Genomic DNA, 19,522 nt, shown 5'->3' on the forward strand with positions numbered 1-19,522 from the left:
CGCCGGGGGAAGCAGAGGAAGGGGGAGACCTCCACTCCATTGGAAGGACCAAGTGGAGAAGGACCTGGCTTCGCTTGGAATATCCAATTGGCGCCACGTAGCGAAAAGAAGAAACGACTGGCTCGCGGTTGTTAACTCGGCTATAATCGCGTAAGCGGTGTCTACGCCAATTAAGAAGAAGAAGAGAAATTCGATTGTAGCCTTAGTGATTTAGGAGATATATACATTAAACATATTAGAGGGCGGGACCACGCACACTTTTTCAAAACTTTTTGCACACTGGTGTCCCTTACTATTGCGATCCCCTATGCCAAATTAGAGTTTTATATCTTAATTCAGTGCTTAGTTATGGCACTTTATAGGTTTTTGGTTAATGGCGTTTTGTGGGCATGGCAGGATTTCAACTCGTCTCGTAAACCTGATATATACAAGGTATGTCGCTAAAGAAACATAACTTTTTAAATATAACTGTTTCTGATGGCGCCACCTATTGGTGGGTATATGAAATAAAAAGTTTGATCTCTTGTTGGCATTTCGTAAAAATTTTAAGATAATTGGATAACTACAATCGATGTAATCGATCAAAAAGTGACAGCAGCTTTTGGTCATCGGTCGTAAAATGCATATAAAGACAATGCTGATTTGGTTTTAAGATTCCGAGGGTATTGTACACCGACAGTTCGTCCCACCTGGCCAAACGATTAATGCTGTGTTTTACTTTGGTGTTACGAAGGGTCTTTTGTCACGCATTCGTCGTGCTCGACCACAATACCGTGAGGCAGGGTCCTGGCGCCTGTTGCACGAAATTGCGCCGTGTCATCGGTCGACGCTTGTCACTGATTTTTTGACCAAAAACTCCATATTAACCATTAATCACTCACCCTACTTTTGAACTCACCAAGCCTAATCTGGCACCCTGTGATTTTTACCTATTTGTAAAACTTCACTTGCCCATGAAAGGACACTGGTTTCAGGCCATTTCAGCTATCCAAAAGGCGCCGACCGATATTCTCAAGAGAGCATTCCGAAAAATCACCTTAAACACTCATTTGAAATGCTAATTGACCGGGCCAAACGCTGCATCGAAGCACAAGGAAACTACTTTGAATAATAAAATATAACTTTTGAAAAATATAAATTTTTTTTTGTTTTTTTTTTTTTTAACAGCCCTGTTTCTTTTGCGACAGGACTTGTATATAATACATATATAGCCCCATATATATCTTTCTTAATTTAGGTGATACGTACAACCGTTAAGTGGACAAGGCTATTATACTCTGTAGCAACATGTTGCAAGAGTATAAAAAGAACGACAAAATTAATATTACAACTCTTTTCCTACAATTTTTGTTTCGCCAAACTGTTCAGAAGTATTTATTAGATAATTTAACGCGCATACATACAAACATACATATATCGGAAAATCAGTCTCATAAAGTTATAAGTAATAACGAATCGATAACATAGCGGTGAGAGTTGTAATGCGTAAACACATTTTTGTATGTAATCCAACAACAATTTTTTTTACAAGAGTAAAAATTTATGATTTTACAATTGAAACTCGTTCAAAATCATTTAGCGGTGACACATTTATATAGCTCTTATCAGTACAACCTTGTTCGGTAACTTTATTTTTGTTTCAAATATAAAAATTATTGGGTCATAAATTTATACTACAAGTGTATTAGGCATCTAGAAGCTCTGACTAACCGTTTAATTTTTTTACACATTTGGTCCATCAACCGTTGTATTTAGAAGATTTGTGAGTAGCCGAAATATAATACTTTCAGAGCTTCGTCATTTCCTAAAACTAATTGTTTTAAACTGGAATCGAACTCAGGTCCTGCGGGATCCTATAATTAATCACCTATAGTTACGGTTCCTGTATTTCAGCAAAAGGAGTAGCATAATTTTTTGCATATTCAATAAAACTTTCCCCATATAATTGGATTAAATGCATTAGAGCTTTCACATGTGATTCAGTATAAGGCTTTCTTCTATATGAAGTGTAAAACAACCTTTCATACATATTTGTTACATCATACTTGTTGGCCTCTAATTCGTTCGTAAATAGTCTTCGACGAACTTTTTGCAAAGCGGTTTCAGATGTTGTGGGCGTTGAATCGTTCGAAATACGACGTTTGACGCCCGTAACTATTGGTCGCTGAGGTGTGGTTTCGTTATGTGCGCTCCAGTCGGTTTTTGTTTCAGCATCAAGTTGTTCTGCGAGTGTTGGTACTGTCATCAATAGTTGAGTATCTTGTCGGTTATCAGCGTTGGTGATGTTGTTGTTGTTGCTACGAGTATCAGCATTAATCTCGTTTTCCACTTTTGCAGGCTCGACCCTCATCTGTTCATCTAAACCACGAAAAGCAAAAGTAGAGTCCAAGCATAGAGTATTGGGTGGCATTTCCTATATATATTGTACAAAAATTAAATAAAATTTAATAAAACTTTATAAATATTGTATTAATTACAAATAAAATAAAAACAAGAAAATAGCTAACTTTGGCTGATCCGTAGCTTTAATATCCTACACAGGTTCATTTGTTATAATATATAAGGATAGATATTCTGAACAATATGATCAAGTCAAATAAAATTTTTTCCATGCAAGAAATTCATTTGGATTGGTCAGGTTGTATGGCAGCTGTATGTTCTAGTAGTCCGATCTGAACAATTTATTCAGAGATTGTAGCGTTGCTTGGGTCAATAATTTGTGCCAAATTTCGTGAAGATATCTTGTCAAATAAAAACGGTTTCCTAACAAAAACTACATTTTCATCGATCGGTTTGTATGACAGCTAGGTATATGCCATAGTGCTCTGATATCGGCGAATTTGGTAAATGAGCAGCTGCATGGAGAGAAAAGGGCGTTCGCAAAATTTCCTACACATATCTCAAAAACTGAGGGCCTAGTTAGAGTATGTACAGTCAGACGGACATGACTAATCGACTCAGCACGTCACACTGATCATTTATATATGTGACCTGGTCTACGAAAAGGGGGCTTAGGTGTGAAAAAAAAACAATTAATGAGATAACTGACGAAACGAGTTGTTTATTTTTAACAGTTTTTCCCAGAAAACTAGTTTTCGCACGTTAGCTCCCTTTTCGTAGGTCAGGTCACATATATACTTTATAGGGTCTCTGGCATGCTGTCCTTTCCTTTTAGTTACTAGGACACTATTTAAATTATATTTAAAGTTTTGTATGACGAAATTTGCGTTACGATGTAATTTTAAGCGATGAAATGAAAAATTTTATATTATTTAACAACGATTTTAAAGTAAAGCTTTTGAGATCCAATGTTTTACAGTTACACGCGGCTCGATTAAGGCGTTAGAGGTAGTCAGAGTTTTCAATTAATCCTTTTTTCTTATATATATTCTTAAAGTATAATAAGGGGACTCACAACTTGTCACAACTCATCGTAAAATAATAAAATCACAAATTTTTACACTTGTTTAAAAACATTGTTGTTGGATTAAAGAACTATTCGTTATAACTTTTAACTTTATGAGACTATATGAAACCCCTAAATATCTTACTAATATACTTGAAGCAAATCCTATATACATATACTTTTCGAGCTATTCGGTAATTAGCAAAGCGTTCTCAGGCGCCCAACGTTTGTGTAATACTTTAAATGCGTTTTTCTCAAAACTATGCTTTTTGTATATTTCAATGAAATTTTTTGACACTTTTATGTTTATGTACCATTTTGGTCGAAAACTTTTGGCCATTTTTCCGCTAGAGACATTATTCCATCAATTTAAAGCTTTCATCAAAACTTCGACATTTCCAGAACGGAAGCAAGCGAACCATTGCTGTGCTACACGAACTAAAATGCATCGTCTCCGTAAATTTCATTGGTGGCTTGCGTGGCATTCTTCCCATTTTTATACAAAAATTTCAAAATATAGCGAATTTCTTTATTATTTTCACTTATTTTTGAACGGCTGTAACTTTTTTACAACTTCCGCAAATTTAGTTTTTTTTGGTTAAATGAAGCTTAAATCTCACCTTTCCAAAACTATATAATGTGTCATACCTATGTGATTGGTAGCACTGGAGATATACGACTGCAACGACATCTTTTGACAAAATACGAAAAGACTTTTTTGACTTCCGGGTGATTTGCACCACATACTTACATATATCAGCCAGTTGAGCTATCTTAACGAAAATCAGAGAGCGCATTTTACTCATAACAGTGTGATTTTCCAACATCCGGACTGACTTTACTATATATACTATGATTGGTTTTTTGGTATGTGGTATTGAGAAAAATAGATAAAATTGGGTCGCTACAACTCCAATATATTATATATTGTATGTACCATGTAATGATTTTCTTTTTTCTAACAAACCTTATGCCGAATATGTCGGTCAGTGTATGAGTTATATTTAGTATATATATATATCAAATTGCTTGGATTTCGATCCTCTGGTTGACGTTTTACACCTTAAATATTTCCCTGACTTTGATTCTTGCAAGTTTCAAAAGTATAAAATGTTCGGTTACGAATGCTGCTAAGTTTTGACTTTTCTAAAATAAAAATAATCTTTTCATCTTTCTCTCTGACTACACCTAACCCCTTAAAGTAATATAATAATATTTTACGCACCAATTTAAACTTATCCAGTTTGTGTTTGATAATCGGAAAGCATAAATCCTTTCCACGATGTGAAACCAAGCACACAGGTTGTTGCAGGTGCTTGATGAAATGTATGAAAGTAAGGTAGTCACTCCGTTCTGTTTTGAAGATTAAATTATATATTTATATGTTTGATTATATACATACATATGTATGCTCATATAGTATGTAAATATGTGCACTCACCAGTATTTTGCTCGGAATTCATTGTCAATAATAGCTTATTCAGAACACGCGGTTTTTCGGGAATCATTAATTTTTTTCCACAGCAATGTTTGTTATATATCGGTTTCGTCTCGAGTTGGTTACTGGAAATTCCGTACATACAAAATTCATCAATCGCACCAATTTTATAAAAACGTAACTCTTCATTTGTTTCAAACTCTTTTGTTGTTAATTTGAGCAACACGAAAGAAGCGATCGCGCGTTGCTCGTAATTGCACTGAAAGCTCTCTTCCATAATACCGAGCAACTAAACTGCAATCGTTGCGAACATCAGCGCGAATGAGTTATTTAATTTCTAGAGTGAAAGTGTATACCAAACGCGATCGATATCGGTGAATGAGTTTTGTTTATATCGCTCATTTGCTGCAAGACCGGCATAATTCAAAAAACGTGATTTTGGAGTTAATGCTGCAGAATTGTTCGTTATATCATACTTCATGTTGAGTGAAAAATTCATATGAATACCTCTTATATGCTCCGCTTGAGAAGAGGTGTAAGGTTGGAGCCACCGTGTAAGGTTGTACAGTATACTCTCGAAAAGTAAATCGATTTGTATTTTGAGTAATTTACTTTTTCGAATAATTTACTTTTCCAAATATATACATAAATTATCTGTTTTTATAATATTAAATGCATTTTTAAACTTAAAAAATTCATTTATCTATTTGCTTCAATAAAACATATGGATTTACATGAAAAACATATGTATTTATTATGAAGAGAAAAAATTTTGAATATTCTTTTGTTTTTTTTTCTTTTGCAATATATTTTCTGACCATTTACATATGTACATATCTCAAAGTTTATTTACTAAACAGACGCGATAAACAAGAGAGTAAGTGTTTTTGCAACATCGTAAAAAACGCTGCTTGCTTCGTTTCGAATTTTTTATCACACTCTCTGAAAAGTAAATTGAAAAATTTACTTTTTCGAGGTGCATGTGTAATCTTAAAGGTGATTTACTTTTCCGCGATTATTTACTTTCTGAGAATTTACTTTTCGAGAGTATACTGTAGTAAGTTGAAAACTTTAAACGCGTTTTCTGGCGAATCGATTTTTTTGACTTATGCCGGTCTTGCAGCAAATGAGCGATATGTGTAATATATATTAAATTCTGAGAATTTAAATACAGTTGAGCTTCTATAACTCAAACTTCTATAATTGGATTATAAATCGAACTCTTGAATTGGCAATAGCGTTTAGAAGTCAAATTTCATATATGTATATTTCCTTTCATAAAATGAACTTTGAAATTGGCACGTGATTCTCTAAGTCGCATTGTTCGGAGCAATACCACTTTGTAAACACATAGACGAAAAAATCTTTTCGTATTTTGTTTATAGTTGTCGCTGTAGTCGTATATCTCCAGTGTTACCAATCACATTGTCTCATATTACATAGTTTTGGAAAGATCAGATTTCCGTTCTGGAAATGTCGAAGTTTTGATTTACACTGATGAAAGTTTTACAAGTACACTGATGGAATAATGTCTCGAACAGAAAAATAGCAAAAAGTGGTCGACCAAAATGGTACATATTTGTTTATTTATTTATTATTATAATTATAAAAAATAAGTTGAAGTTTGATTAGAAATACGAAAAGATTTTTTCGGCTATCCAATATATATACTTATGTAAGTATATAAGTCTCACTAACTCGAAGTGTTTTTGTGGATTATGGTGATTCGAGTTAGGGAAGTTCAACTGTATATGGAACCAATTAGTGCCCAAACAAAAATGGCGAATGCTTATAATTCAAATTTAGGATATAAAAAATAACAAAGTTTTTTCACAAAAGTCATGGAAATTATGAAGGTGTACTGAAGTGAGTGCATTCTCAGCGAACTCTGGCATGACATACAACACCGCGCAATTTTTTCGAGCTTCCTACGAAAGTGACTCATATGATCATGAGCCAAACCATCAACCGTAGATAATGATGGTGTTTCAGTTGCGGGAAACCCCCGCTTTCGTAAATCCGTTAAAAGGTCGTAACTGGTAAAACAAATCATCGAAAAACACTTGAATATTGACGGGATTTTTTTCAAGTTTATCAAGCAAAAATTTCACAACACGCGATCCCAATGTTTCCGTTGTACCGTCTATTAGTTTTCCACTATGAAAGTAGACAGTATATCGTACTGGCTTGCCACGAATAAAATTTTTTGCGCGATGTGTCTAAAATTTTTCACCAATGATTCATCAATAGACCTTTTATCAAAACACAAACCCCATTGCTTTTATTTTCGCGAAATCTCTTTCTCGATACAGCGTTAGAAACTATTGGAGTACCTACATGTGTAAGTTTATGATATGAGGAAGATATCAATATGGCTATGAACTTTTTCATATCTAAAGCGTCTTGCATATAGTATGATATACTGTTCCATTAAGTATGTATAATAAAATCTTTGACTTCTTCTTCAAATACATATTTTGTCAAACATCTATTTATACTGGATTGAGTTCTCAAGGTTAGGTTGATGGCTAATCGACGATCGCACGTGGACTGGTGTATGTGTATGGCGACTGGTAAGATTCCCAACCATACAGCATGAACGCCAATAGGTCAATGGCTTGTTAAACCTCCCACAACTAGGGAGAGTCTGGCTTTACTGAGGGCAAAGAGATCACTAGATCTCCTGCGATCAATCTTGAGCCAAAAGGCTTTACTATTTGGCAACTCTATCAACTATGTAGGTGATCCGATATGAAGTCAAAGTGTATGAGGATATCCGAATGTCCATAAAGACTGCATAGAAGGTAATGGGCTTAACTACGGTGTCATAGAGCCAGAGATCCACTTTGCGAGACGGACCCTTAGATATTTTTTTACAAGATTTTGGTTATGAATCCCTTCCGAATTACTCGACCAACTTGAAGAACATAATGGGCAGCACTTACGCCAAACGGAAGCTATTGCACGCTATTTATTACGGGAACGTTTTGCGATTATGTAATGGCTCATTATCAATTGGCGTCATCGTTACTATCTTGGCCTATAGTGTCTATAGCCTCCTCAAGCTTTTTAATTCTATTAATATTGTTAAAATATTTTCTATTAATTTTTATGAATCAGCAATATAATATAATTTTAATTTACCCAACCGAGTACAGCGAGATATAATTCGAAAGACCTCACCCAGTCCTCCGTCACGTATGTAACTTCAAAGATCACTAACTTTTGAAAAAATTGTCGCATACAGTCCTTTCATTCTTGTTTATAGTATTACTTGTTTTCAGTTACAATAATCACGAACAAATATATATTTAAAGTCAGACATGTAAGATGGAAAATAAAAATAAGTCTGTTCTTAATCGAGTACGGCGACCATAAATGGGTTCTTAACCCGTACGATTGTTACCTTTTATTTATGTATTTTTGTTAAGTTCAATATCTTATCTTTAAATAGCTGCATTTTGTAGTTGTTCATAGCTGTAGCTGTGTAGAGCATTTCTACTTAACATTAATATTCGCCCAATCGCGGATGTCGGAAAACCGGTGAATGAATTAATTCTGTATACACTCGTGGCCACGTAGAACTTACCACTCAAAATTTTCAAGTGTTGTGCATATTTGACAACACTTTATAGCGGTATTTTTTGCGGTGCAGAAATTATTTATTTAGAAATAGCTAATATGTTATTTATCAAAAATATTAAAAATTAAAAACAAAACACATTCAGCTACAGACAAAATCATTTGAAAGTTAATGAGCTTTACAAAATGGGATCCAAATGTAAGAGACCGAGATGCAATGAAAAAATTATATATTTAACTTTTTTTAATTTAATTTCATTTACACTATAATTGAAATTAGTGTTTTATTTTATTTTCTTAATTGGAACACGTAGTTTAGTCGCGGTATTAAAATTAAAAACAATAAAATCGGCCGCTTTTGTATAAACACGGAAAAGCTAGTTTGTGTTTTACTCATTAAACTTAATGCATTAAAAACTATGATTATAATTAGATAATATAATTTAGTTTACTTCTGCTTACTAAAAACAAAATTGAAGAAAATCCCGAACGAACCAAAAATACTTAAAAAAAATGTAAGAAAGTATAGTGGTAATCTTAGCGTAGCCACGAGTGTACATGTACATTAGAGCGGGTCGATTTTTATATATGCGTTTGAACCCGATTTCATGCCAGCGATATTTTAAGTGAGTTTTAATTTTTCGGGATTATAAAAAATTCTTCGTCCGGTTTTGAGATATCAGATCGGACAACTACATATATCACATATCTCCCAAAATAATGCAAGAAAATATATGAGTCTTTTTCCAATGGCAGTTTTCTCAATGTCTGGTTAGCCATCCTTTCGTTAAGTTCTGGTTAAACAAAAAGATTCTTTGACGAAAGGAGAAAAAGCTTAACTGGCAGATGGCTACTGACCAGAAAATGGCCCTAAGTGTTGCTTAAAGGAATTGTGATGGTTGAAATCGGACTACAGTCACACCTACTTATCATATAACAAAACATTTAAATTCCACTAATGAATGTATTAGAGGAAAGCTACGCACGAATTTTGCCCTTAAACTGTGCCAGCATACAATCAAAAAATATTCATACAGGTCCAAAACTGTTCAAGCCCCCTACTGCGAACTTTTTATGGAATATATAGGTCAATCTGTGAGAAATATTATTGAAACTTATAATCCTTCTTAAAACATCCGATTGACATTATCTTGGGTATAGTGGTATTGGTATGTGAGGTACCCTAAAGGGGTACTAAGGTAAAAAATTTTCAAAACATCGAAAAAAATTGATTTGCTGTTTTGATTACTTTAAACCCTTAATTATAATGTAGAAACCTTCCTTTGACTCAGATGGTAACGGACGTGACGCTCGAATCGCACAGCTGGTGATCTTTAAACGCGTTTTTCTTGAAACAGTGTTTTTTGAACTGGTACCTACGACTCCAGCCAATCTCCTTGGCCAATTTGTTTAATTTTTTTTTTTTAATTTTCAGAAAATATTTGGCTATGTAATGTCCTATAATCATCATTGTAAAAAAAACAAAAAAATTATAAGTTGAACTATTTGTTTATTTATCAATGAATTGTTTCAGTCGAAGGTCATTAGATAGCTTTTTAAATCTCAACCGGATACCAAGAAAATTTGATAAAAACAAGTTTTTCGGTACTATGTTACGTGCAGAATAACATAGATAAAACCTGAACTCTCAAATAAAAATTTGTGTGGAAAAAAATTTAAAAAAGATTGCTTTTACCATACTACCCTCTTAAAGAAACTCAGAGATCAACTTTTTCTTCTAACAACAACCTTTAATAGTAAAAATAGATAAAACCGGTTAAATACTATCTCTCATATACCTAATATAATAATATAATTTACACTTCCTGTTAGCTTTATACCGGGCCGTATTTATCAGGCTGTCACTTTTTCTGTCCGTAAAATAGCATATATAAAGGTTTCCAACTTTCCACCTGACTTAAACGAATTTTCAATTCAATTAAATTTACACGTTTCCTTGAAAACTATGATTTACCACTAATATAAAGAATTTCGATTTTTCATGTCAACTCTATATAAATATTAAATTTAGCCACTTAGGTTGAGTTTATATCACACAGTTCTTGTTTAAGATTTATTTTAATGTAATTTTCGTTGACACGATTTAAATATTTTCATAAAACTTACTCAGTATAAGACCTTCCATATAAATTAATAAACTAATAAATGTTGAATTTTTCGCAATATTTTTTAATATGAACTTTAACCAACAGCTGCAGGTATTTCCCCGTCTTTGATTCTTGCAACTTTAAACAGTATAAAATGTTCGCTAGAGTTAAAAGTGTTGTGTTTGAATATGGTATTGGATGAATGATACACTACCTCCAGGTTTTTCTTCGCAAACACATTTGTACGTTTTATTACTACTTCTTCTTAATGTCCAAGGTATCAAAAATATGGTTATTTATAATTGCATCACTGGTCCATAATAATTACATAATTTGTAGCTTCATAATAAAATAATGACATGCTTAATGTATTATATTAGTTGGTTAGTTGGGCAAACAAGAATGTCGAATTAATTTCATATCAAATTTTTTGTCATCGTTTCAGTGGTATATCTTCGAAACGAACAGCTTTCTCTTCTGCATAAGTAAAAAAACTACTACCATACACTCGCATTAAATGCATTAATGTCTCCACATCAGCTTCAGCGCAATGCACATTTTTTGGTGTTTTCTTAAAAAATCGTTTATACATATTTTCCAATTTATAAACTCCTTTGGGTGGATATTTCTCTAGCTTAACATTTGCAAAGAGGGATCGTTTTGATTTAAAAGAACTATTCAAACTCCTTGAGATAGCGGAATGCGAGCGTTTTACACCTGTAATGATGGGTCGTCTAGGTGTTGTTTCGTTACGTGCTCGCCAGTCTATTTTTGTTTCAGCATCGAGTTGCTCTAAAAGTGTTGCCCTTGAATCTAGAACAGTCTCTTTTAGTTCATCACAATTAGATTTTATTGCGGATTGCTCTTTGTCATTACAACAAATACTGGTTTCAGTTATCTCGGTAGGTGAAGATGCGAACTGCAATTGTTGATCCAAAACGCGAAATGCAAGCAAAGAGTCTACACAGAGGGTCTCGCATGGCAGGCTCTATAGAGGAATAAAAAAAACTTTTAAATATAGAAAAAAAATAAGAAAAATTAAAATGTTCCATACTAAATTTAACTTTTGGAACGTCTGTTTGACTATCGGAAAATCAAACGTATCCCCATTGTGCGCGACCAAACATACTGGTTGTGGCATGTGCTTAAGGAAGTTTGTTATAATACCAGCAGCATTTTCATCGAAATGTGATTCCTTTTCAAGACTATAATTACTCAATCCTGTAAGTAGTATTCCGAAATATAATGAATATGTATATATTTATATTAAGGATATCTTAAACATTCTCCATACCAGTAATTTCCTCAGCCTTTGGGTGTATAAGTCGTCTTGGGTTGAATAGCATTGTAAGCTTATGCAAATGTCGCGGTCGTTCGAGTTCTAATATTACATTGTCAATCTCTTTTAATTTTAGTGGCGCCGTTTCTAATTCACTAGTTGAAAAACCATACATGCATAATTCTGTAATAGCGATTTTCGAAAAATGATACGGCAAATCATTTGTTTCCAAATCAAGCACCACAAAAGATGCTATTCGACGGCCATCAGTAAGTTCTTGTTGTGTTGATGACATATGTATGTAATTAATTTGATCTGTTAAAATATTAAAATTATATGGTTTGACTGGGGGCCACGGCCAGTGTTTTGTAGTTCCAATGCACCCTATTATGCGGTTATGCTGATGTGTTTGTTTATGCGGTTTAAATAGCCAATATGCTCGATTATTTCAACATCGATTCTAATATTTTTACGTATCTAATCGGTGAATAAGGCTTATTTTAGATAAATTAAATTTGTATTAATCTGAATTAAAAATTTTGCTTGTGAAATTACATATTTAGTATGAGAAGAAGGTATCACATAAATATTGTTTCAAATTGAAATATCAAAAGTGACAAGCGCCTTTAATCGATAAAGATGTGTTTGTTATCGGATGTGTGAGAGCTTTTCACATATTTGTGGTATTTTCTTATTATTATCAGAACGTTTGATAGGATTTGTCTGTGTTTTTATTTACTCTGGTATTTATTGAAATATTAATTTAGTTCAATATTTGCGCTAAAACTGTAATTTAATCCACTTGCGAATACTCTCATTACTTTGTCTTTTTCAGAACACTTTAAAGAACAACTTCAGAATTTTTATTAGACCAAATCATACACGGAGTTAAAAAAGAAACTCCCATAATGGCACACAACGAAACTAAATCTCAAAGTGATTATACATATTTACAATTTGAAAGCTAGATCTTAATTTAAAAAAGAGATTTATACTTTTATACTTTTCAAGGTTTCAAGTGGACCAAAAACCCAACGTTGTTGCTTATTTCTTTGATAAACAAAAATTACCTGCAATTACAAAGTGGCGTAAAGAAATTTACTTTCCAACAAATTGCACAGGAGATTAACAATCGACTTGGGACATGTTTGGCTTATGACCAAGTTGAATCAAAATGGAAAGGGCTGAAAAGAACATACATAAAGATGAAAGATTCAGAAGCAAAGCTAAGTTGGGAGTTTTATGACCAAATACACGAAATTCTTAAAGATGATATGGAGATAAACCCTTCAGTTACTGCAAATTCTGATGATGTCTTTACAACAGGCTGTGAAACAGAGTTTGATTTCGTTGAATATACGATAGAGCCGGAGAGTTCAACTTTTCAACAAATCCGTAAAAGACATCGAAGTGATAGTGATGACGAGTATAGTAGTGCGGAGGATGTTAAAGCTCGAATGCGTAATCTTAGTCGAATTAGTATTGAAAGCCGAAAAGGTAAGGTAATTCGAAATAAATACGATAAAGAAGACAGCAATGCTAGATCGAGACCTAAAATTGCTGATCATGATCGGTATAGTAAAGAATACGAAAATCGACGAATAAGTGATGATGATCGAACTTATTACAAATGCAGAGGATGTCAAAGATCTCATAGTTGCTGCGAAAGCTTAGAGGATGCAAGGGAAAGACGGCATCAAGAAAAGATGAAAATGGCGAGAAAGTTTCTAGCAATTTTCGAAAAAATGGTAGATAGAATGTAATATATATCTATCAAAGTAACCATATACACTTTTTAATTATAGAATAATTATATACTAATTTTAAGTTAATTTTTATTCGTATAATAAATTCATTAGTAAGTCTCTTTTACAAGTTACTTCTTCCGTTTCATACTTGTCTCTCTGCGATACATTTTCATACTCTTCAACTTGATATTCTATGTTTTCTTCTGAAATATCGCTGTTTTTCAGGCAGATATTATGCAAAATGCAACAAACGGCAATAAATTTTCTTATTGTAGAAGACTGTAGGCTATCTATGTAGTGAAGCCGTTGAAATCGTTCTTTGAGTAGAACGAATGAACGTTTAATGTCTCCGAGGCATTCGGAGTGCATTGTGTTAAAAAATGTTTGCCCATCGGACAATCCGCCACCCTCATCTTCTTGATACGGGGTTATTAACCAAGTCCTTGACGGATAAGCGCATTCACCTAATAAATGCTGATCCTTAGTTATTTTATATGTACCTACAATATAATTAAAATGTACATAATTAAGTTTTATTTGATATTTGGATAATAATAAAACCTGAGTTTATTTGGCACTCCAATCCAGATTTTTCCATTAATGAAACATTATCCACAGAACCACACTCGCCCACATAGTAAAATATAAATTCCATTTTTTCATTTGAGACTGCTTGTAGCGGAAAAGAGTAAGTTCGATCTTTATTTTTATATGAATTCTTAGAAGTAACTGGTGCTCTAGTTTTTATATGACAACTGCCTATGCATCCTATAACGCCTAAAAAAAAAACAACTCGTTTAATTTAAATCTATTATATAGTACCTATATATTTAAATGATTTTATAATCTACCTTGTAAATTGTAAATATCACAGTAATGCTTGGAAGTATTTTCAGCTTCTTTTCGATTTGGCCACTTAATTATATGTGTATTTTCATTCAATTTAAGTATTGCATTGCAAACGTTGGAAACAATTCTCCATGACGTTGATGTACAAACATCAAATTTGTCTGATATTGATCTGAAAAATGTTAATATTTATATATAAAACTTGCAATTTTGTTCAATTCATTCGATATACCGTAATGCCTCGATATTCCCTAAATAACACAGAGTCATTAATACCTGTTTATCTAGCTTAATGGCATTTCGTCCCGGCCCATATTTTTTATACAAAAACGGATAAATATCCTTGCATATTATTTCAAACACTTCGGGCTCTACACAAAATTGCTGCCTAAAGCTTTTATCGGACATTTTCGGTACCATATGCTCCACAAAATTTTCATTTGTTTTCACTTGACCATTGAAAGTTACAGAATCCTCATGATTATTGCTAGGAACATGCTCGGTACTGTGGTTAGGCAAATTATCAACTGCATTACAAACATAGTTTCTACATTTTTTAAAGTGTGTTTTAATCACTCTAATATCATTATCACTTTCTTCCTCCTCACTATCAGTAAAAAGTAAATCAAATACTTCATTTAATAAAACGAGTTTCTCCATAACTAGCAACAATACAAATAAACAAATTTTACACTGGGAAAAACATCTACCCGAGAACCTGTCTTGATTTGTTTGAGCAGAGAACGTAAATTCTATACGTTCTCTGGTATGAGATCATGCAGCGTTGCCAACATCAACAGTGCTGGGCCATAATAGAGGAGTAAAGTATTCATTGCTAATTTGTCGTTCATGTTACAAATATAAATAATATTGTTAAAGTTGTAAATAAGGTTTTTTTATTATAAAATAAATAAATTTTTTAGTAATCTTTTTTTTGTATTAATTTTTCATGGCCTACTACCAGAGAACGTACGTTCTCTGCTACTTCTGTCAAATTGTCAATAATAAATTCGCCGCAAAATCCGAAAACAACAAAGTATGCAAATGCTATCAAAACATTAAAAAGCTTCTGTCAATTAAATTTAAAAATTTTATTCGTTCCCAAAGTGAATTAAGGCGAAAAAAGTTTGTGTGTTTGATATATAAATGTAAATTTTATGTAAAAGTCGAGAGTTTAATCATCGAAGCAATGCCGAGTGAGATAATTACGTTACAATTGGGCCAATGCGGCAATCAAAGTGTGTATCGGTTATGTATATGTTAAGACGCTCCTGGTTCTGGCGCAATTATGCTTATATTATTATACACAAATGCATATTTCTGCATGTGTCATAATTTTTATATTGTTTTCCTGTAGTTGGTTTTGAGTTTTGGAAGCGTCTATGCCTCGAACACGGCATATCACCAAGTGGTGTTTTAGAAGATTTTGCTACCGACGGTGTAGATCGCAAAGATGTTTTCTTCTACCAGGCGGATGATGATCACTATATACCCCGGGCTGTGTTATTGGATTTGGAACCACGCGTCATTCATTCTATAATGAGTTCACCATACGCAAAGGTTTCACTATATATTTACCTAAAAGCTCGCACAATTGTTTACAATGTATTACATTAATTCCAGCTTTATAATCCGGAGAATGTTTATTTATCGAAGCATGGCGGTGGCGCCGGCAATAACTGGGCTTCCGGTTATAGTCAAGGTGAAAAGCTGCAAGAGGAGGTTTTTGATATCATCGATCGGGAAGCAGATGGTAGCGATTCTTTGGAGGGTTTTGTGCTCTGTCATTCAATAGCTGGTGGCACAGGTTCCGGTATGGGTTCTTACATTATGGAACGTTTATCAGATCGTTTTCCAAAAAAGCTGATACAAACATACAGCGTTTTTCCAAATCAGGACGAGATCAGTGATGTTGTCGTACAGCCATATAACTCGCTGTTGACACTGCGTCGGCTAACTAGCTGTGCGGATTGTGTTGTAGTACTCGATAATACGGCACTAAATCGCATTGCTACTGATCGCCTCCATATACAAAATCCTAGCTTCACACAAATTAACACTTTAGTTTCGACTATAATGTCTGTCAGCACGACAACACTGCGTTATCCTTCTTATATGAATAATAATCTAATTGGTTTGACAGCACCTTTGATACCAACACCCCAATTGCATTTCTTAATGACGGGATATACGCCATTGACGACAGATAATGATGTAAGGCTATAATATAAATGTAATGAAAACATAAAATAATGAAAATGTTTTTCAGCAAACGGTTAATGTGCGCAAAACGACAGTATTGGACGTTATGCGTCGCCTATTACAACCAAAAAATATGATGGTATCTACGGGACCTGACAAAACAAACCATCATTGTTATATTTCAATTTTGAATATAATACAAGTAAGTTACTAATTTAAATTTAGAAGGTAGAACTATTTTAGTCGCATTGGTTAATTATAATTTGTATTCGTGTTTAGGGAGAAGTAGACCCTACTCAGGTGCATAAGTCACTACAACGTATACGAGAGCGCAAATTAGCACAGTTCATTCCTTGGGGACCTGCGAGCATACAAGTAGCGCTGTCACGTTCATCACCTTACGTGCAGAGTAGTCATCGGGTTTCAGGCCTGATGCTGGCTAACCATACCAGTATTTGTTCGCTTTTTGAACGTGCGCTTGGACAATATGATAAACTTAAAAAGCGTGGTGCCTTTCTTGATCAATTTAGACGTGAAGATATATTCAAGGATGATTTATCTGAATTAGATGACTCACGCGATGTTGTTGATTGTTTGGTACAGGAATATGAAGCCGCCACTCAATCAAATTACTTGCAGTGGTCGGCGAAGAAAGGTCAAGAAGAAGCCCATTAATTTTGTAGTGGGGGAAAGTCATATATGCATATCTAAATATGTAATAGAAATATATACTATTCTGCCTCATGTTGCCATAAAAAGTTTTCTAAACAAGTGCAAAAAAATTAATTTAATCCTTTCACATTCATTTTTACTAATTACATTAAACTCTTTGAGTTTCCTTTTTTATATATTTGTATTTCATTCTGAGAGTACTCATTAATACATTTCTAAAATGTAGTTATATAAATATAAAACGCAACATTGTTAAATTACTGCATAGATTAGTAATGTTTCTCACGTTTAATATAATGTTTTCAAAGAATTCTTGAAACCAAGTTCATCTAAAAATTCAAATTTCTTTAATAAGCGCGCTCTAAATTGAGTCTTAATTATTTTCTGACAATATTTGATCGTTTTATGTATATTATGATTGTGTGTTTTACTTAATGTCAATCAAAAATGTAAATGTTCTTTTTGTCAGTAATAAAAAAGTTCTGTAAAAAATTTTAACTGTATTTAATTTTCCGACCGATATCTTAAAAACTGATGAAACTAGTTCGCATATATTGAGATAGACGGACAGGCATGGCTTGACTCACCTGTTATGCTGGTAAATTATATAAATGTTTTATTGGGTCTGCAACGTTCCGAGTGTTACAAGCTTTGTGGCAAAACTAATATGCCATGTTCAGTGTATAAAAAAAAAACTTACCAAAACTGTAAATCCTTTAGCAGACAATTTAAATTTAAATCAATAAAATATTGCTATAAAAATTCTAATTTTTATTATGCAAATTATTTAAATTGTATGAATTCGAGTGTGAGGATAAGAACGAAGAAATAACTGTGCAGTCATAAAAAAAAATAATTCTACATTCAATACATATTACGTGTACACTTACTATTTTAAAAGTAATACTTCATTTACATACAAAACAATAAAGATAAATGTTGATTTGCACAACAAAGTATTTTGTATTTCCTACGGTAAACTTTCTATTTCAGCAATGGCGAAAAGTTTTGCCATTTCAACTTTTATGTTCACTTGTTGGCGCAATGGTAGAGTTCGGAATGTATGCGCATAGCTGCTAAACAAATGGTCTACTGCATCGCTTCCCCCGCTCACAATTTGAGCTTGACATTGCCGCTTGTCTTCTAAGTGATTCGACATCAAGTCAGCGTAACTTGATTTAGTGCCAGAATCTGTACCGTCTTTCGTTGCCATGCCGTTTGTGGTGGAAATTTCAAGACAGTTTTCTGGTGATATATTAAAGCTTTCTACTTTTGCATTGTGTAGCAATGACGTACTTTCTTCAATCGGTTGCGCTTCTTTCTTGTACGGCTTTTCATGACGCCGTTTTGTAGTTAAAGCATTCAAAGTTGAACGAATTTTATTTGAACTTTTCTTTTTCACCTTCTCCATTTTGGCCTTTTTATTGTTCCGTTCGTCATTATCATAACTAGTCGCACGTTTCGAGGGTGGCGAAGGGGCGCTGCTTTCGGGTTTTACATGTACATGGGACAGTGAGCGTCGAGCTAAAGTTTCATCTAAGAATGTTAAGTAACGAACTTTCAAATAGCGATTATTCAGAGCTTCCTGTTCGGCGGTGTCCCTAACTTTATTCAGTTGATTTTTGTACTTAACGTAGGAGTCACGTAAATTCTTCCATCTTGCCTTAACTTTAATAGCTAAAAGTAAATAAAAAGTTGATATGTACAAATTTCATTAATAGATTTTAACTTTTCTTTCATATGAGGCCAACAACTTCCCGCGTAAGTTTCTGGCAACATTTTGGACTAGAGCTCTTACTTACGCGACATTTTTAATTCCTCTCCAATTTTCCTCCATGTTTGCTCCTTGGCGTTTAGGTTTTTGTACTCCTTATGTTGATCATCATAAAGGTAAGGATGCGTCTGAACTTTACAAATTAACTGTTCACTAAATTCATCCATATTTAGGACAAATTTCAAGTGTTAATAAAAATAAATTCAAGCTATACTAAATACAAAGCGACAAACAAAATACCGCGGCGAAATGAATAACATCGTTGCCAAATCGTAAATAACATATATTTGTATATTATAAGATGTTCTCATTTAGTATTTTTGGAAAAATAAACTAATGGATGCCTTCGAATTCGCCGCATTTCAGTAAGCAGTCTCTCGTCATTCTTTGAGACATTTTGAGTTAAAGTCTCAATATGAGACTAGCTACTATTCATAACACAGTTTGTAGTCCTTAGTCACAAA

The 19,522-nt window shown here is 33.5% G+C and overlaps 7 protein-coding genes across 10 annotated transcripts in view; 2 read left to right on the plus strand and 5 right to left on the minus strand.

Moving 5' to 3' along the window:
• Positions 1 to 19,522, minus strand: part of LOC125778450 (craniofacial development protein 2-like) — a 372,304-nt gene that overhangs the window by 14,556 nt on the left and 338,226 nt on the right. The gene's annotated exons all lie outside the window — the stretch shown is intronic.
• LOC125778455 (uncharacterized) lies at positions 1,344 to 8,145 on the minus strand. 2 transcript variants are annotated; one of them, XM_049456169.1, is made up of 5 exons: positions 7,989 to 8,144; positions 7,790 to 7,919; positions 4,848 to 5,181; positions 4,632 to 4,759; positions 1,344 to 2,413 (listed from the first exon to the last, which is right to left on the minus strand). In XM_049456169.1, exons 3-5 carry the CDS (start codon positions 5,119 to 5,121, stop codon positions 1,874 to 1,876), a joined length of 942 nt encoding a protein of 313 aa, XP_049312126.1. In that variant the 5' UTR covers positions 5,122 to 5,181; positions 7,790 to 7,919; positions 7,989 to 8,144; the 3' UTR covers positions 1,344 to 1,873. The 2 variants fall into 2 exon arrangements, with proteins under 2 accessions (XP_049312126.1, XP_049312115.1); XM_049456158.1 differs by lacking the exon at positions 7,790 to 7,919 and having other exon boundaries at positions 7,989 to 8,145.
• Positions 6,397 to 13,692, plus strand: LOC105223714 (uncharacterized). Of its 3 annotated transcripts, none has more exons than XM_049456194.1 (3): positions 6,397 to 6,415; positions 12,649 to 12,749; positions 12,825 to 13,692. In XM_049456194.1, exons 2-3 carry the CDS (start codon positions 12,722 to 12,724, stop codon positions 13,574 to 13,576), a joined length of 780 nt encoding a protein of 259 aa, XP_049312151.1. In that variant the 5' UTR covers positions 6,397 to 6,415; positions 12,649 to 12,721; the 3' UTR covers positions 13,577 to 13,692. The 3 variants fall into 3 exon arrangements, with proteins under 3 accessions (XP_049312151.1, XP_011199803.2, XP_049312147.1); XM_011201501.4 differs by lacking the exon at positions 6,397 to 6,415 and adding an exon at positions 12,438 to 12,556; XM_049456190.1 differs by lacking the exon at positions 6,397 to 6,415 and having other exon boundaries at positions 12,612 to 12,749.
• Positions 10,752 to 12,611, minus strand: LOC105223716 (uncharacterized). The gene is made up of 3 exons (XM_011201504.4): positions 11,829 to 12,611; positions 11,589 to 11,755; positions 10,752 to 11,522 (listed from the first exon to the last, which is right to left on the minus strand). The coding sequence occupies exons 1-3, from the start codon at positions 12,106 to 12,108 to the stop codon at positions 10,968 to 10,970; spliced, it is 1,002 nt and encodes a 333-aa protein (XP_011199806.3). The 5' UTR covers positions 12,109 to 12,611; the 3' UTR covers positions 10,752 to 10,967.
• Positions 13,649 to 15,120, minus strand: LOC105223715 (uncharacterized). Its single transcript, XM_011201503.4, has 4 exons — positions 14,643 to 15,120; positions 14,413 to 14,582; positions 14,123 to 14,338; positions 13,649 to 14,061 (listed from the first exon to the last, which is right to left on the minus strand). Exons 1-4 carry the CDS (start codon positions 15,068 to 15,070, stop codon positions 13,649 to 13,651), a joined length of 1,227 nt encoding a protein of 408 aa, XP_011199805.4. The 5' UTR covers positions 15,071 to 15,120.
• Positions 15,117 to 18,052, plus strand: LOC105223713 (tubulin gamma-1 chain). The gene is made up of 5 exons (XM_011201500.4): positions 15,117 to 15,648; positions 15,768 to 15,970; positions 16,034 to 16,624; positions 16,680 to 16,814; positions 16,892 to 18,052. The coding sequence occupies exons 1-5, from the start codon at positions 15,360 to 15,362 to the stop codon at positions 17,285 to 17,287; spliced, it is 1,614 nt and encodes a 537-aa protein (XP_011199802.3). The 5' UTR covers positions 15,117 to 15,359; the 3' UTR covers positions 17,288 to 18,052.
• On the minus strand, positions 18,033 to 19,322 carry LOC105223712 (Transcription factor Adf-1). The gene is made up of 2 exons (XM_011201499.3): positions 19,087 to 19,322; positions 18,033 to 18,961 (listed from the first exon to the last, which is right to left on the minus strand). Exons 1-2 carry the CDS (start codon positions 19,223 to 19,225, stop codon positions 18,255 to 18,257), a joined length of 846 nt encoding a protein of 281 aa, XP_011199801.1. The 5' UTR covers positions 19,226 to 19,322; the 3' UTR covers positions 18,033 to 18,254.

The sequence above is a fragment of the Bactrocera dorsalis genome, chromosome 1, assembly GCF_023373825.1.
Source record: "Bactrocera dorsalis isolate Fly_Bdor chromosome 1, ASM2337382v1, whole genome shotgun sequence".
NCBI lineage: Eukaryota > Metazoa > Arthropoda > Insecta > Diptera > Tephritidae > Bactrocera > Bactrocera dorsalis.

Excerpts from the sequence above, each read along its gene's own strand:
- LOC125778455 (XM_049456158.1), bottom strand. The coding sequence starts at position 5,121 with ATGGAAGAGAGCTTTCAGTGCAATTACGAGCAACGCGCGATCGCTTCT. Across the intron at positions 4,760-4,847 it reads GAATTCCGAGCAAAATACTG|AACGGAGTGACTACCTTACT; the intron begins GTGAGTGCACAT and ends TCTTCAAAACAG. Across the intron at positions 2,414-4,631 it reads AACTGGATAAGTTTAAATTG|GAAATGCCACCCAATACTCT; the intron begins GTGCGTAAAATA and ends CAATATATATAG.
- LOC105223716 (XM_011201504.4), bottom strand. The coding sequence starts at position 12,108 with ATGTCATCAACACAACAAGAACTTACTGATGGCCGTCGAATAGCATCT. Across the intron at positions 11,756-11,828 it reads AAAGGCTGAGGAAATTACTG|GATTGAGTAATTATAGTCTT; the intron begins GTATGGAGAATG and ends TACTACTTACAG. Across the intron at positions 11,523-11,588 it reads CGTTCCAAAAGTTAAATTTA|AGCCTGCCATGCGAGACCCT; the intron begins GTATGGAACATT and ends ATTCCTCTATAG.
- LOC105223714 (XM_049456194.1), top strand. The coding sequence starts at position 12,722 with ATGGCACACAACGAAACTAAATCTCAAA. Across the intron at positions 12,750-12,824 it reads CAACGAAACTAAATCTCAAA|GTTTCAAGTGGACCAAAAAC; the intron begins GTGATTATACAT and ends ATACTTTTCAAG.
- LOC105223715 (XM_011201503.4), bottom strand. The coding sequence starts at position 15,070 with ATGGAGAAACTCGTTTTATTAAATGAAGTATTTGATTTACTTTTTACT. Across the intron at positions 14,583-14,642 it reads GGGAATATCGAGGCATTACG|ATCAATATCAGACAAATTTG; the intron begins GTATATCGAATG and ends AACATTTTTCAG. Across the intron at positions 14,339-14,412 it reads TGATATTTACAATTTACAAG|GCGTTATAGGATGCATAGGC; the intron begins GTAGATTATAAA and ends TTTTTTTTTTAG.
- LOC105223713 (XM_011201500.4), top strand. The coding sequence starts at position 15,360 with ATGGCCTACTACCAGAGAACGTACGTTCTCTGCTACTTCTGTCAAATT. Across the intron at positions 15,971-16,033 it reads TGAGTTCACCATACGCAAAG|CTTTATAATCCGGAGAATGT; the intron begins GTTTCACTATAT and ends CATTAATTCCAG. Across the intron at positions 16,815-16,891 it reads CAATTTTGAATATAATACAA|GGAGAAGTAGACCCTACTCA; the intron begins GTAAGTTACTAA and ends ATTCGTGTTTAG.
- LOC105223712 (XM_011201499.3), bottom strand. The coding sequence starts at position 19,225 with ATGGATGAATTTAGTGAACAGTTAATTTGTAAAGTTCAGACGCATCCT. Across the intron at positions 18,962-19,086 it reads AGAGGAATTAAAAATGTCGC|CTATTAAAGTTAAGGCAAGA; the intron begins GTAAGTAAGAGC and ends ATTTACTTTTAG.